The 16,957-nt window shown below is 43.9% G+C and overlaps 1 protein-coding gene across 1 annotated transcript; it reads left to right on the top strand.

The window, feature by feature from the left end:
- The first annotated feature begins 1,075 nt into the window (after positions 1-1,075).
- Positions 1,076-16,474, top strand: MICOS10 (mitochondrial contact site and cristae organizing system subunit 10). The gene is made up of 4 exons (XM_086625609.1): positions 1,076-1,170; positions 12,646-12,693; positions 13,315-13,424; positions 16,230-16,474. Exons 1-4 carry the CDS (start codon positions 1,104-1,106, stop codon positions 16,236-16,238), a joined length of 234 nt encoding a protein of 77 aa, XP_086481735.1. The 5' UTR covers positions 1,076-1,103; the 3' UTR covers positions 16,239-16,474.
- Positions 16,475-16,957: the final 483 nt, after the last annotated feature.

Below are 16,957 nucleotides of genomic sequence, written 5' to 3' on the forward strand. Positions count from 1 at the left end.
GAGAATTTTCACTTCTATTTGTTAGTCGTTAACTGACTTGTTAAAGATCTTTCAGTTTTATAAAGCAGCAGAGCCTCCTCCTCTCCAACTTGATCAAGAAAACTGTCAGAACTTGAAGAAATCAAAACAAGTAATCACAGCTAAAAATTGCCTTACCAAGTGCAAACAGGGACATTATTACTTGAAAAACACTCTATATTTTTTCACAAGGCTTCTGGAGAACAACTTCCAGAAAGCCCACACAACATTTGCAACATAATGTTCATTACAGTAAATTCAAAGCTTTTCACACTTACATTCCCAGTTTCATAACGCTGTAGCACACTTCAGGATGTGCTAAAGACCCAGAAATCACCGAGAATGCTTCTCACAACTCTTTAATATTAACATCGAATTGTATGGAACAACTTATTGAGTGCAACGTTCTTTCATTCCTTTTCCCAATTAAACAAGAAGGTGTGGGGCCTCGGTTGCTTTTAAGTAACAGAGGGGATCCCTGGGACATGGCCACAGATTGGCAACAGCTGCTTTTTTCACACACCTGTACCTCATTTCAGGCTCCTGAAGAGACGTTGAGGAGAACCAGCAAAGATACAGGAGCTTTGTAGGCTGCAGCACCTCTGCGAGCTTCTGGGAGGTAAAACCTACACGGGAATGCATGTGCAGCGGGATACACCTAACCCTGCAGTGAGATGGGACCCTACGGCACAGATCGGCCCTCACCGAGGATGAGGTGAGAGCCCCGCGGGGAGCCGGTGGGCAGAGGCGGACCCAAGCCGGGATCCTGCCTGAGGCGGAGGGGTACGAGGCCTCACAGGGGCACAGCGGGGGCTCTGCCTGAAGACACGGGGCCCAGAAAGGGCTGCGGCTGCAGCGGGCCGGGTCCTACGGGGAAAAGTGACCTTCTAGGCCGGGCCCACGGTCGAGAGCGGCAGCCATGGCGACCTCCCGCTGGTAACCTTGACAACGGCGGCCGGCACGGGGATGGTGGGAAATCTCGCGAGATCTGGAGCGCCGCCGCTTGCCCGCGCCGGCAGATCTCGCGAGAGTTTCCTGAGGGGAGGAGGTGAGGGCACGGCCTGAGGTGGGAGGGGACGGCCAAGATGGCGTCGGAGGGCGAGCTGGGCAGGAAGTGGGACCGGTGTCTGGCGGACTCCGCTGTCAAGCTGGGTAATGGCAGGGAGGGCAGGGCGGAGGAGGGAGGGCCCGGGGAGGAGCGGCGGCGGCCGGCCGGGCGCCCCGGGGTCGGGAGGGCTGTCCCGCGCCAGGCCTCACTGCGCTGCCGGGCCCGGCGGCGCAGGGCCCTGGGAGGCCCGGTGCCCCTCGCCGCCCCTCGCCCGGCCTCGGGCGCCTGCGATCTCGCCACTCTGTGGGCCCGGGCGGGCCGGTGCGGTGTGCTGCGGCTCCGCCCTCAGCGCAGGGGGTCTCCGGGGTCGGCGACCGGCGCGGCGGGAGGGAGGGAGGGAGCCAGGCGGCCGCGGGCCTGGCAAGGTGACCTTGGCCGCGGGCACGGACCCCCGCTGGGCCCGCTCCCACGGGCGCCCCGGGCTCCTCTCCCCGGCCTGGCCCTGTCTTACCCGCGATCCGGTAGCGGAGCGTCGGTTTTGACCTCGGTTGCTCTCTCTGTCGAAGACGAGAGGTTTCCGTGGGAAATCTCCCTCCGCGCTGAGCGCCGCGGCCACCCCGGAATGAATGGGCCCCGGGTAGGCACCAGCAGGTCCTTCAGTGCCGCCACCTTGCCCGCCCTTAGCTTCGCTGTGATAACGGCTCGGTTTTCGAAATGTCTTTCTGCAGAGCTGTTCACATCGCTCAGTGTGCAAGGTGGGCTGTGTTTATTAAAAGCAATTCGTGGTATGGCACACTGGTAGCTTTGGCGTGTGTTCCTTAGTCCAGTGTGCACAGTTTGACATTGAGAAGCTTTCCGTCCGGTGTCTGAGCTCTGCAGACAGTCGTGCCTTTTCTTTAAGTAGGGGAACAGTTCTGTTGATTTTCTTCCATGTTTTATTTGTCCTTAAAGTTGGGATTATGAATGTGCCCGCAGTGCTTTGGATCTGCAACGAACCATTCGTAACGTTTCACTTGGAACTGTGAGTTTCATGAGTGATCGTAATGGTGTGTACGCAGTTTGGTGCTCTTCGTGTGACAGGCTGGCAAGTCGACTAGGCAGAGGTTGTGGCTCTATGAAATGTGTATCCCAAAGCAAATCTTTAAATGCAATGTGTGGAGCAAGATGTGAAGCATCTGCCATGAAACGTTTGTGTTCCGTGTTGGTGCAGAAGGCTCTTTTAGAACCATAAATAATATCTGAGAAATGGGAATGTTTATTTCTTGTTGCTGTAGTGGCCTTATGTTTGAAAGCTGATGAGGAACTCAGGGTTTTAGTTGCCTAATACTTTTCCATTAGAAAAGATGTTTAATAATTTTAAGTAAACTGAAACTTCCATTGTTTATAACAGGCCTTTGAAAAGTGTCAAGTGCTCCAGAGCAATGTTTTGCCTTATGAAATTCTATTCAGGTTTGTCTGACAAACATATCCAGATATGTTTATGTTTCCATAACATTGGTTGCTTTATCATAAAATATTAAGTATGCCAAATTGTAAACACGAACTTGTTCCATGCTGCAGCTGTACATACACATGTAGGAATCCTGTATGTAGAAAGTCTCTCTGGGAGGCTGAAAGAAGCAGATACAGGGTTGATTTTGATGCAGCATGTCTCTTCAGCAGGCCTGTCAATTTAATTCGGTGTTTTCTTCCATTCTAAAGTGGCAACAGAAGAAAGAAAATGTGCTTAGACTTTCTGCACTAGCGCTCTAGACCAAGGGTTCCCAGGGGCATTGAGTGGAGGTCTCAGTAAAAGTCATGTTTTTCAGTAGGTTGCCCAAAAAGGGCACATGGGCTGCAGCTCTTTAATTTTATCCTTAGCACTAAACCCAACGTGATGGCCTCAGACACACGTTTCTCTTGATGAGCGACAGGATTTGTCTGTTTTGTGTGCTTTTACGATTGATCCGGTAACTGAAGCATCTGTGCTGGCAGCTTTCTCCATGATATTAACAACAAATGACTCTGAACTTCAGAAGTTGGAACAACCAAGAAGTTGCTTCATACTCCAGTAGTTTGTGACTGAAGATGATGATGGCCTTTCAATGTGAAGTGGGTCGGTGGCCTAGCTATGACAACACAAACTTGCTCAGACTCTCTTAGTGGAGACGATTGTTTTCTCTACGGGGACCTTAAACACCTGTGTGGTTGTGATGATTGTTTGTGTGATGTTACTGCAAAGTTTGCCGGAGTTTCCAATAAACTCTCAAGGGCAGTTGTTACACTGGAAAGAAAGAAGGAAAATAAATATAGTTTTTCACTTGAGAATTTCATTGCTTGCTATGCGGGATCTACAAGTTTACCAAATCCTTACTCCTTGTCGGACTTTTCCTTTTGGTGGCCAGTTTCCTTCCCGTGTGTTCCTTTACATCCTTCCTGAGCGCTGTTGTAAGAGAGATCTTTCCAGCCAACGGCTGGGGAAAAACAAATGCTGGGCTTAGCCCTGTGTTTTCCCTGTAAATAAAGGAAAGCACTTCAGCATTTCTGAAGCCTGCATGCAGGACAGTTTTCCAGTGTCTGTGAGAACTGGCGAGACAGATCACTCCTGTGGATTAATTTGAGGCCAGGAGGGATGTGGGAAACAGAAGAGAGTGAGAAGGGGAGGTGGCAGCTCTCAGGATGACTTTATTGGCAACAGTAGGTTTTTAAGTAATAGTTGGGGACTATGTGGCCTGTCCTGTCTTGTTTGAGTCTGTCAGGCTTCCCACTGCAGTTGCTTAAGCCAGTGTGTTTGGAGTTGGCTGTGTTGTTTGTAGTTGTGCTGTACTGTTTTAGTTGGAGATCGAGCTCCTGGAAGAAACTTGATCTCCTGCCGCTAAAATGTCCAAAATATATATTTATCTTACGTTGCCTCTTTTGAAACGCTGTATTATATTTTTGACCTCTTGCTCACTCCCTGTGTTCATCATGTAATTCAGTATTAAAACTCTTTCTTTTTCCTGTTAGTTCCAAACAGAGTGTGTTGTCAGGCGTTGTTCAGACAGTGTTTCATTTCAAAGAGTGAAGTGCCACAAACCTCTGTGTGCCCCCAAAAACACCGAAATGTTGTGAAACGGAGTTTCTGTGCTGCCCGCCTTTTTCTTAGCACTGATACTTGCTTTGCTAATGGTGAGGATGGGTCCAAGTATTTTTCATAGAATCACAGAATGATTTGGGTTGGAAGGGACCTCAAAGATCATCTAGTTCCAACCCCCCTGCCATGGGCAGGGACACCCTCCACTACACCAGGTTGCCCAAAGCCTGATCCAGCCTGGCCTTGAACACTGCCAGGGATGGGGCAGCCACAGCTTCTCTGGGCAACCTGTGCCAGTGCCTCACCACCCTCTGAGGGAAAAATTTCTTCCTTATATCTAATCTAAATCTGCCCTCTTTCAGTTTAAAGCCATTGCCCCTTGTCCTATCACTACACGCCCTTGTATTCTATATCTAGCTGTGTGTAGTGGGCTGGGTTGGGCTCTCTCGGCTGACCAGGTTGTTTCTCTGGTGGCCACCCAGATGACGCTGGCACCTGTTCTCCAGCCTTTTCACCCGTGCAGTCATTTCAGTAATTTCACTTTCCGTTCCGTCTTTCTTCCCAGTACTGATTTCTCTTACCCATCAGACAAGTTGCTCGTTCCCTACGTGGGGAAGGAGAATCAAACTACCGTGGCTTTCTTTTCCTTCCCAGCTTGCAAAGCTTTATAAACTCCTGTGTCCTCTCCAGCTTTCAGAACCATTTCTTCCCTTTTAGCAGTAGAGCTCTGCAGAGCAGAGATGGGGAAGTAAATGGTATGGTGGCCTTCCGTCCTGCTGGCTTCAGACCCTGCTCAGAGCCTTTGTTTTTTTGTCTAACTGATTGCTAGTTCGTGCCTGTTTACTTGGAAAGACAGTTACTCATGAAGGACTGACAGAATTGTTTTTTCTCTGTGAGGCTGTAATTTTGGACAAATTATTGTTTTATGCTGTTTCCAGGGAACAGGGAGGCAATAAAGTGTGTGTGTAAGGAGGGGGGAGATTTGTGTACCTGTGTGTCTTACTTTGTTTTGAAACTGTTGTAGTTTTAAATGAGTTGAACACTATAATTTACCTGATGTTGAAAGGTAATCGCAGGAAAGCCATTTGCTTCTTGGCTTGTGTGTTAAGTTGCTGTACTGAAGTTTTTTTTTTTTTCAGGAGACAAATGTTTTGATGTATGTCTGCGTTTGACCAAAATTCAGTCTGGAAACTTATAAATAACCCAGTGTAGTAATGTTCATTTTCTTCTAATTCTCTGTTTTGACATTTGAAAATAAAATGCTTCTAATTTCCATTTAATAGGGATTTTTTAAGAGAAAAGGGCGCTTTTAATTCTCCTGCAACTGTTACATGATTTCTTCTGGCTTGCATCATCTGGCCTGCTTGAATAACTGTTTCTGTTAATGGCAAGGGTGAAATTGGATTGTTTGTGTCATTCCCCAGATTGAATATTTCAGAAAGAAACATTGTATGGATTGCCATGTCAGTATTTTTAAATAATCCTTCATGTGGTTATGAATAGGATAAAGTCAGTCTACATAATGATAAAACTTGATTATACTTTCTGAAAACTGGATTAGACTTTCTCTAAATATACAAAAATCCTGAAATTCCTGTTTTGAAGTGTTTTTTGCTTGGCAATTGTAGTGTGGCCATCCAATCTTAGCCACCAGGTCAAAGACTTGTTCTTCATGTGGGATTTTGTTTTTAATACTGGAGAACACAAATATTACGCGAGCACACAACTTCATTGTTTTGTGAGCTTTGTTTGTAATCCCAAGTTATTTTCCTTGGTTGTACAGGAGAAGATCCATTTCTACTAGCTGAATCTTGTAGCAGATCAAGTAGCGTAAATAGTAACTGCTTATGGCTTAGGCTGTGCAGGGAGGCAATGCAGCCAACGAAAAGATGTTTGATTTGGAAGAGGTGGACAAATGCTGTTCCGGGAACAGGCTTTTAGTCAAAAATCTAACAGCAATATTTAGTTACGTTGTTAGCAAAGTTCTGAATACAATGACCGTCTACAAATTAAGGGGCTGTTGCCTTCTTTTGGAAGAAAAAGTCTTTAGGAATCCAGGTGTCTCTTCTAACTGCATTGTCCTGCTGTTCCTCTTGGCCGGCCATCCGACTGAGCCGGAGAGCCTCTGCCCTGCCTCGGAGCGCCCGATCGGCTCCCTCACCGAAGCTGTGAGTGACGCTGGGGGAAGCCCTGCTCGGCCTGTGTGCCAGCCTGCTCTTGGCATTGCTTCTGGTGCGCAGGAAAACCTGAAAGAAGAGCTGCAACATCCGTCTGATGGGGCAGCCATTTAAAACCCTGGACTACGTAAAATCTCCTCTGCTGGAAATGAATCCCAAGTGCCCTGACTTCCTTGTCCTCTGCGTTACTGCATTGATAAGATGCCATCTGTGCCTTCTTTGGGAGGTGGCACACAGTGACACTGGCCAGGGGAAGGGGACTCTAGCCAAGTGATATCCTAAACCACTCGTTTGGTCCTTGAGATGTTACAGTAGTAGAGGGGAACATCTCTTTGTTCTTTGTTATATCAGATTTAGTTCTCTGAGCAAATCCTTTTGGGGCTGCTGGCACATCCTTGACGATAACCAATTGATAGCGAGAGATTTGAGAAGGATCAGGCTTCTATCCTTGGCATTTCTGCTAGCCAGATGCCACCGTAACACTTTTTGCTCTAAATTGCCTTTTTCTTCGCTGGGCCAGCAGACGTCAACCTACATTGGGTAGGTGTGAAGGAGGATGATGGCCAGCCTTCGGAGTCAGGCTTGCACAAGCCCTGAATGATCCTGTGTGTAGTCCAGCAAAACTGTTCTTTCCAGCAAGGCTGTTGTTTTCATGAATGGAATATCGTATCGCAATAAGACAAGGCAGAGTTTTCTGTCAGAGCTGTGTTTTCCATGTTCTGGGCATCTTGCTGATTTCTCATATGTGTGCTTCTAAGGCAAGTGCAACCCTGATTTTGTCGAAAAGCTTGATGGAATGTTGATGAGACCTTTTGTTGTGTCGTCTATTCGAAGAGCAGCTTCCACTCTTCTCCCCTTCCCCTTTTCAAAAAGGGAGGAAGCGCACATGCCCTCTCGGCTCACCAGCGTGGGGATGAAAAGTTTCTGGTCCGTTGCTGGGATTGTTTGGGAGACACTGGGCTCACAGCAGTACTTCCTGCTGCTGCGTGTCCATCTGCAGAAGAGCTGATGTTTATCCAAGTCTTCAGGCAGTGGTCGAACCGCAGCAGTGCTTACGGGTGAAAACGGCCCTGAAAGCATGTCGAGATTTTTGCATTATAATGGTATTTGGATATTTATATTCTGTCATTCCCAATATTCTGTGTTACTACACACTAGAAGAAAACAAAACATGCTTTTTCCTGCACCTTCCTCGAGTACTTGGTATACAGTTTCACGATATTTTCTTCTAGTGTCCTTGCTCGTTTTTCTGTCTGCTGTGTAAACAGTCCTCACGACAGGGGAGATGAGAAAGCTTCAAAGTAGGTGTTTGAAGAAAATCTGATTCCTGCCACAAAAGACCTTCTTAAGAGTCTGCTTAAAATTAATTCTCTTGGTAAATAAGTGATTTCATGGTCTTGGATTTCTAACTGTGCTGAGTGCTGCCCTATAAAGGCCCTGGGGTATGAAGAGGGCTCTCCTCTCCGTTTTTGAAAAACAATTACCTATGTATCTTGTGAAAGGGGGATTGGAGCAGGGCAAGACGGAACACCCTACAACAGGAGGGAGAATATAATTTGCCTTTTTTATTTGTTTTGAAGATCTTGACTTTTCTTGGATATTTCCTTACCTAAAGCAAACTTTAGTGCTGGACTGAGCTGATACTCGTTTGAAACTTCCAGTGCTTCAGGCCTGTGGCTGAGATCCGTTGTTGGACCTTGAAGCATTTGCTGTTGCTGTCCCCAGAGAGAAGCTAACTGAGCTTGATAGATTTTCTTGATCCTAATGGAAGCTGTCTTTCTACTTGGGAAGAGATCTTCTCTGCTGGGACTAGTCCCTGACCTATTTTAGAGTCTTTTAGAGTACAGAGTGGTTGCTGTTTTCTTAGAACAAGAAGCCTTCTTCCAGGAGCTCCTTTGTAATTTTATTTCAATCATTTAGTTCTTTTAATTGTAAAATAACAGAATCTGAAGAAGAGGAGGCCGAAGCTCTGTATTTTGTGTTTGTATGTAAGGAAAGGCAGAGGAAAATAATCTGATGACAAAAAGAAAACTATTAAGTAATGTAAAAACCAGCAGCTGCTTTAGTAACAGCAACACATTTGCCAGATGTCAACAAACATATTTTAATCCTTCTATTTTAAGTTTTAAGTTATTGAAGAAAAGTATATCTAGGTGTAGCAGTCTTAGTAGCTGCTTCAGCCCGTAACTACTTGGGTAGCCTAAGAGAGAACCGTGTAGTATCGCTGTTGGAGGGACTGTTGATTAAATTTATAGAAAAAGCTTTTTGCAGATGTTCTTACGGGGCAGGAGCCCATCCTGAAGATTTGTGTTTCTCTCCGAGACACTTTTATGATGTCCTGTTGGGTATACGGCGCGTGCTCTTCTGTGTGTTAGATTGATTTGAGGCACCGTGACATTTTTCTTGGAAGGTGTACGAGCCAAAGAAGTAGAATGAAAATTTTTGGAGACTGGGCTTTCTGCCTAATACCAATTCCGTGTGGCTGTGCTGGTCCGTATGGCCGGGACGCTTACTGGGGAGCGGGAGTAAGATGTCCACAGACCCGTCCTGTCCCCTGTTGACACCGCCCGTAAATGAGTTGAAGCTGAAGTGATAGATGTAGGGTGGAAGAGGCTGTTTTTCTAGTTAAACATTTTAAACTGTCAGAGGAGGTGAAAAATGCATTGTACTCTTTCCTGTGGCCTTTTCCTCCAAAGAGTCTGTCATGCAAGAAAGGGAGGGAAAACGTGCCCGGCGCGGATCAAACCCTTAGCTTTTCCGTGTTCGTTTGTTTTTATTGTAAGAGAAACCTTTCATGTTTTATTGTTATGAAGCTAAAGCCTGGCCTAGAGGTGCTGATCTTTAGCAGAAACAGCTGCAGGCTGAGTGTCCCCTGCTCAGGTGGGAGGCTCTTTGAAGCAACATGTTGCCTCTTTAAAAGGAAATTGAGCATGTGAGAACTTAAACCTGTAAAACTCATCAACAGCTCTGCCATTGTTTATCTCTGGTGTAACTTTATATAGAATTAAAGTGAAACGCATTCCCTTGCTTCCAGGACAGGGTGGTTTAGCTCCCCGTTGGTCCTGGAGACGCAGGAAATGACCGCAGAACCACAAATACTTTCTAGTGGAAGGAAGATGAGTGACAAACTATCCACAGAAATAGATTCTTAACCAGACAGGCTGAGAAATGAGCTGTAGCTAAAACTTCTCGTTTTAAGTTAAAACCAATGTTTAAATGTTCAAACCAAGTCGAAAAGAGTAAATGCTTTATATGCCCTGGCCGAGCGAGAGGGCACATCGGAGTGTTTCTTGTTGGTTGGGTGTTGTGGTCAGCAACAGTTTTCAGTGCAGACAGTAGCTCAGCAGGGAAAGGAATGGACCTGACTGCCTTTGGGATGAGGGAAGCCAAGGTGCTTTTTTGGCTTTGTTTCTCAAGTTGCCCTCGTGTACAGAAACCAAAAAAACATTAGCTGTCCTGTCTCCTCCTTTACTTCTCTGTAGCATTTTCATTACTCAAAGCAAGGTTTTATGTATCTTCCCATCCTCTTTTCAAACTAATCAGCCACTGTGCTCCCCTTCCGGCTGGAGTTGGGTGCAGTGACAGCCCCAAAAATGGACACTGTGCATTTTCATGAGAAAGAAGGATCCCTTCCCTAGCACCAGGCTTATTGCTGCTTCAGAAAACAGCTTTCTTGGGAAAGGCCATTCTGTCTTAACAACTCAGTTATGTTGGACCACATCTGCTCAACAGTGGTGTTGGGCAGGAGCATGGGGGAAGAAGACCTATATTTTGGTTTAGGCTGACACTGAATTGCTGTTGGCAGAAATAATAAATTTTTTCCCTTCAAGTGTATCCCGTAGCTTCCCCCATGGCCAACAGGAAGCAGCATTGATGGCATCTGTGTGGAGCTCTTACAAATGGGGCTGTAATGCGAGGGGGCATCTGAAGGAGGTGAAGAGATTACAAGATAATGACTATTTCTGGAAGTAGACCGAAAGGAACTGTATTCATGATAGCTGCTTCTTTAGTGCAGACTTTTCTCAAGACAAGAAAACAAGCCGTTTACCACCAGGCTGGTAAGAAGAATGTGGGTTTGACGGGTAACGTGGAAAATGTGGCGACATTAGAAACTGCCTGGGCTCTGCGTGGAGATGATGCAGAATTTGTCATCCTGTAAATCATTTCTCATTGATTAGCTAAACTGTTTGGATTGGCAGAGGAGATCTTTTCTTGGACAGGGCCAGTATCACTCCCTGCATGACAGACCTTCTGAACTGGACAGTTCACGCAACGCCTAGTGCTGTCTGAACGAAAGTTGTTACCTCCAGAAAGTCCTTTTCAGACCTACAGTGCAACAGCCCAAACCAAAAAGGCGTAACTACGTGTGGTGGGGAAAGGCTGGCAGAGGGAGTCAGGTCAGAGGGCCAGACAGTTGTCTGTGGAATGAATTCGTGAAGATAGTAATTATCCTGAATAGCATAAACATTCTGCAAGAGCCAGCAGCAGCTGTATGATAGCAAAGGTGCAGAAGGAAGGCTTTACTGGGGAGGGGGAGTGGAGGAATTGGCACGGATGAGCTGCTGCTTGTAGCCATGCATGATGTCTCTTCCAGTCTGCGTATAAACGCCGGTCAGTGACACCGTACGAGTAGTCAGCTGTGTAGAGGAGATGCTCCAAGTTGTGAACCTGACCATCTGAAATGCAGAAAAAGCCTGAAGCTCTGACCAGACATCTGAGGAGCTGAGACTTTCTCTTGGCTGTGCAAGTGATGAGGGTGAAAACCCAACCTGCAAAATGCTCGGTTTCATAAATGTCTGGGGGAGTTAGGTCAGGACCACTTGGCAGGCGGTCAAAGTTCTTCCCTGCAGTTGCATGTTTTGTAAACCTACTCCAGAATTGCAATGACCTGGTAAAGTAGTTACCTCTGTCACGACTGAAAATCTGTTGTAAAATGAAGAGTTTTCACAAGCAACTCTGATTTCCAGCTCTTAGTGGTGAAGTCCTAACAGGAGAGTAAACACAAGGAGGTTTGCTCGGATCATCTATTTGGTCATTTCTGTTCTAATATTCAAGGTTTCTAATCAATTAAAAGCATGGTGTGCTTAGTTAATTACTAGGTAGTGCAATGAGCATTGTTTCAATAATCTGTGCCTCAATAGGAGCTGCCATTAGTACACTTTTTGCAAGGAAAAAAGTTTAAGAGCAGAAGGAAACTTGAAAAAAAGAAACATACTCCTGTACGCCGAGAGGGTATAGGATTCTTCGGTGTTGTTCTGGACTCAACCCACTTAGTAATGCGTTCAACAGAGCTTAAACAAGGATCACACGCTTTTAGGAATTTATTTTTTTAAAAAATACGTCTTGAATTAATAAAACTTGCTATACTTTAGTTAGATTCTTGTATCGAAAGGAGAGAATTAGAACTCGTAACAGGATGTGTTTGCTGCAGAATAAACGTGAAACTGGTTGGTATTTTTTTTAATGAGCATATGCATGACTGATTTTTTTAAATTATTTTTTTAAAATTTTTGTATTTCTGCGCCTCATCTAAAATTCTTGTCTGAAGTGGATATAATTAAAGGTAGAATTTACACTCTGAGCTTCAAGTTTTCGCTGTTATATTTATTGGGTCGCGAGAGGATTTTTGCAGACTTGCCTGACTTTTTGCAAAAAATTATAAGCGCACCTTCCAAGGAAAACAAAAATTATTTTTAAATATGCCAACTGAGTTCTTTAATAGTGCTGGATATTTTTTTTTTTTCAACTGCTGCAGTTATTTCTATATATAGGGATGTGAAAAGTTATTCATTCCTAATGTGTTTAAATATGCTCCATAATGAATGTTGTGGATGTGGAAGATAAGCAGCCTGGAGCTTTCTTTTGCAAGGTATAAGGTAACACAAAGCATCAAAGTTTTGCTGCCCTCAGGACACACATTGAAGCAGTTAAAGTAGTGAGATAAACGAAATACAAGAAGATATTCATCTGCAAAATCTAAGGCTCAAGGACACAATAAGTTTTCATTTAAGTGTTTCTCATTTGCTGACAATGAGCCAAATAAATCTTAATTCCACAGTGTAGATGGTGACAGAAATTCAGTAACTTTCCCTGGGATGAGAGTCTGGTTTGTTTCCCAAATATTTCTGATCATGTTCTTATATGCGCTGGGATTCTAATCTGAATTAGCTGCTTACAGTTATCTAAGAAAACAAGAATTATTTTTTTTTCAAAATTGCCATTTAAGAACATTTTGTTTGGTGTGAAATAACATATTCCTGAGTCGAAATAAAGAATTACTGTAAAGAACTAAATGATTTTCCATTACTTCGCATTATCTTAGTCCTCACTCACTGCATTTCTTCTTACAGGTGCTGGATTTGGGTTAGGAATTGTTTTCTCAGTCATCTTCTTCAAAAGTAAGTATACTGCAGTAATCCTGACTGCTTGGTTTCTTAATTTCTACTGTAGGTTTATGTTAAAACCAAAAAATCTTTGAGGCATGAAAAACTTAATCAGTGTGTCAGACCAATACTTTCATGATTGGTCATGTCACTTCAGATGAAATGGAGTTACCTAAACTTTTAACTGGTGTGTAACAAGGTTGTTACACGCGACATCCCTGTAAGCTCCTGCTGTGCTCAGCTCAGGTTCTGGAATTGCAGGAAACCCTGAGCCGAATTGCTGGAGCCGTGTGTCTAGACAACAGTTTGTGCCTGTCTTGCCAGGATTTTAAAACTGCTCTAAGTCCTTTTTTCGTTATGCTTTGGTAACAGAATAATTTTCAGTAATATCTTGAATTCAGAGGTTGTTCTCCATTACATTATCAATATGATGTCTTACTCACTGTTCCTCTTGTTCTTCTGAAGTGATCTGGTTTTTGGCTGATTTTAGGACTCACAGGACTTGAAAATGCCTAATATGTGTCTTCGAGTAATTTATTCTTTCTTGGTGCTTATTTAACAATGCTATCACTGGCATGTGAAGCCAACAGCTTTTCTTGACTGTGACTTTTCCTCTCTGCTTGCCTTCCCTCACAGGAAAGACATGGCCTATCACTTTTGGGTCAGGGATGGGTTTAGGAATGGCTTATTCCAATTGTCAACATGACTTCCAGTCTCCGTATCTTCTCCATGGTAAATTTGTAAAAGTAAGTATCAGTACTAGTTACTAGTGATTGGTAACTGTTTATAAGTCAGCGTTAAATGGTACATCTAGACACCATTTAAATGGATATTCCTCTGCCTTTCCCAAGAGAGTACTAGTAAGGAGAAACTTGTGTTGCCAAAGCAGGAGTGGTTCTCCTGGTCTTTAGAAATTTTTGATATCTGGTGTGTTTAGCAGTAAACTTACTAGACTGAATACACAGAATGAGTTTACCAGATCCTGCAGGTAGGTTTTCCCACAACCTGGAAACGTGTATAAGAAAAATATGTTAGAAAAGCTGAAAAACTAAACTGATGGTAAGATTCTGTCTTCAGACTTGGAAAGAGATCAGCTAGGAAGAAACTGAAAGTCATGTCAGGTAGATCTGCCTGCAGAAGCACATCTTTGATCTCCTGTGTTTGTTTTTTTTTTGCGACACAAAAATGCTAATCACTTGTAAGTTTTGTGGCTCATTTGGCTGGATAGTAATGTAATAATTATTCTGAATAAATTGTACACTTTAAGTAGTTTTGAAGAGGATAATTGAAATAAGTTCAGTATTATCACTGACCATGCTGAGATAAAATACTTAAGACCAGGAACCATTTGTGCGCTCTCAAACTGCCTACAGTGCGCTAAATCCACAAACTGACTTCATGAACATTTTCTTTATTTCTTTACATGTAAAAGTCGAGGCTGTTCTTAGAGTAATTTATCATTGTGCTGCATGTTTTTGGATCGACAAAGCCATAGACTGCTAAAAACGTTTCGCTGATACTGGTGGAGAGGACTTCAGGAAGTACTGAGGTAAAATGTTCTGCCAGGAGCTTTGAATTTCAAGTCCACAACAAGCAAAAATTGCCCCTGTGTTGCTCATCTGCTTGATGAAGGAGCCCTTGAAGGTGTTTTTAGGCTTTTTCCTGATGCATCTAGATTTGAAAGTTAAGTCCAGTCCTCCTTAGATTTACTGACAGATGAGCTTTTGCCAGCCTTCTGCAGCCCTACCAGACATACCTGTTTACAAATATTATCTTCAGCTGCCTATAAGGAAAGGGAAACAAAAACAAGAACCTTGAACAACTTCTTCAGAAGAAAATATTTTGGATAGCAATACAGAGAAACTGTGACTTAGATGAAGCTGATAAAACGTTGTCAGCTACAGCCTGGAATCAAAAGTCTGTGCTTGGCTCTTCTGGCCAGATTTGTAAACGTCAAAACGTGTTAGCTTTCCACACCATCCTGAGGGTATTCCTCCAGTTTATGTCTCCAAAAAGAAACTGGAATGACATGGCTGTGGCTTCATGTGAATGGTAGATGCCGTGCTCACATGTTCTGAGACTGTGTTCTTCATTGAAGGATGCTTGTTACTGGGGATGTTGGGCAACAGAAAACTGACTTTCAGGTCAGCCTAGTAAGGGATTTTGTTTGGATTAAGGACTAATCTGTGCTCTGGAGCAAGGGTGGTCCTGTGAAGCATGAGGTAATTGAAAGGACACTTCACAGAAGCAGCACAGCTGCCTGCGTGGCACAAGACTAGACAAATAGTTTCCAGTGCACTGTCTCCACTAACTTTCCCTGGCACAAAGAGGCTGAACATGCTGAGAGAGAGAAGATGTGGATGAAGCCATCTAATGGTTAATGTCATTAATTCTTTCCAAAATGTCGTGTCATGGATAATGGCTCCAGGGTTATTACAACAAAATTATTTCATTTCTGTTGGTTAGGAGCATGGAAAATATTGTTGCATTATCACTCATCTGTTTTTTCCTAGAAAATACCGTTGTAGCTAAACTCTATAGGACTTCCTTTACAAAACAGTTTCTGTTCAAATGCTAACTTGTCAAAATGTGAGATTTTGGAAGAAAATCAGCATTATTAAGAGAGAGAGAGAGAGAAATGTAACACGGATTAACTTGAACAAAATTATTTCTAGTTTTCCAAATCCATCAAGTTCATAGGATCACAGGACAATTAAGTTGGAAAGGACTTCAAGGAGGTCATCTAGTCTGACCTAATGGGGGTCAGCTATGAGGTCAGACCAGGTTACTCGAGGCTTTATCCAGTCTGGATTCTTGATTCTTCTAGCTGTAACTTGGATCATCACACTGCCCGTCCTTTGGATTAGTAAGTTGGTTGTGAAACACTAACCAATGGAAGAGCCATTCATCTAGACCAAGAGACTACTTAAAATGCAGGGAAGTTCTCATTTGTGGTCATAAGATTGAGGGCTTTTTAAGTAATTTGATGAAGTGGCTTTCACTGTGACTTCAGCTGAATTTCAAATCAATGTCTAGCAATTATTTCAAGACTTAAACCAGTATGGCTGGGAATTACATGGCCTATGTTTCCTTGCAAAATGGAAAGTACCATATTTTTCAGGTTATTTAGCCTGTATTATTTATCACCCCAAACCCCACAACCCTGTACTTGTGATAGCAATGTGGGTTCTATTGACGTGCAACAACACAAGAAGTTTGGCAACTGGAGCCCTTCCTCCTGCCCTTTGTGGCTTTGATTTCTATCTGATTTCTATTCAGTCTGTGAACAGCTGAACAATAATGTTGGGTTTTTTTGAAGGACCCATTTTACCAGAATGGAGGCTTATGTGCAGGAGAACATGGCATGCATCTGGTACGAAACTAGCTGCTTAACTTCTCCATACTCAGCTTCTCGGTCTAGCGAAGATGAAAACGTTAGCCTACCTTCTGGAAATGTTACAAAGCTAAGTGGCTCGCTTTGCATTGTGCAGCACCTTCCATGTAAGGAACCCAAATGGCTTTTTAATAATATAAGCCTTCTTGCTTTACAGGAACAGTGACTTATGACTAAGACTATCCCAGTGGGAAGGAAGGAGAAATCAATGATTATTCCTCAGGAATACTGAAGTGCCCCTGGAATAAGCCAACATTCTTCAGTAACGATCACCAGTAACTCTTTATACTCCAACAAACTGTTTCTGTACATGAAACAAAGTCCTGTTGCTTGTTTTGTATCGTGTCTGGAGCGTGGAAGGAAGAGCTCTTCTGGGAAATAAATAAAAGAAAAATGGCCTTCTCAGGTGTGTTGACTTTGTGTGAGAGAGAGAGAGAGAGAGAGAATGGAAGGAGAGGGCTTCGTTTTGAGTACCTAGCAGCTGTGACCACCTGGGTAAGAGGCACTGTGAGAGCTCTTCGGAAAAGACAGCCGTCGTATGTTCCTCTCCACTCTTGAAAGGCAACCCCCATCTAACATACGGTTCAAAGAAGCATTCCCACCTCATAAATCACCCACTAGACCCCCGCTGCTTGTGCCGCTATTTGGAGAGGAATATAAATACTCCTATGTCCTGTTTGTACAGTTGCCCTTTAAAATTGGAATTTCGTCCTCTCCAAAGAGGCAGAATTCAAAAGGGCAAATCCTAACTGTGTGACTGATGCAGCTAACCAGTGCTGTCTCTCGTAGCTTTGAGTCTTGGAGTGACCCAAGTCTGAAACTTCCTCAGTATAGTGGGTTAACTAAACAGATAGACACACCATCTGGCCCTGAGCTTGCCTTTTA

This window comes from Tauraco erythrolophus, chromosome 23 (genome assembly GCF_009769465.1).
Source record: "Tauraco erythrolophus isolate bTauEry1 chromosome 23, bTauEry1.pri, whole genome shotgun sequence".
Taxonomy (NCBI): domain Eukaryota; kingdom Metazoa; phylum Chordata; class Aves; order Musophagiformes; family Musophagidae; genus Tauraco; species Tauraco erythrolophus.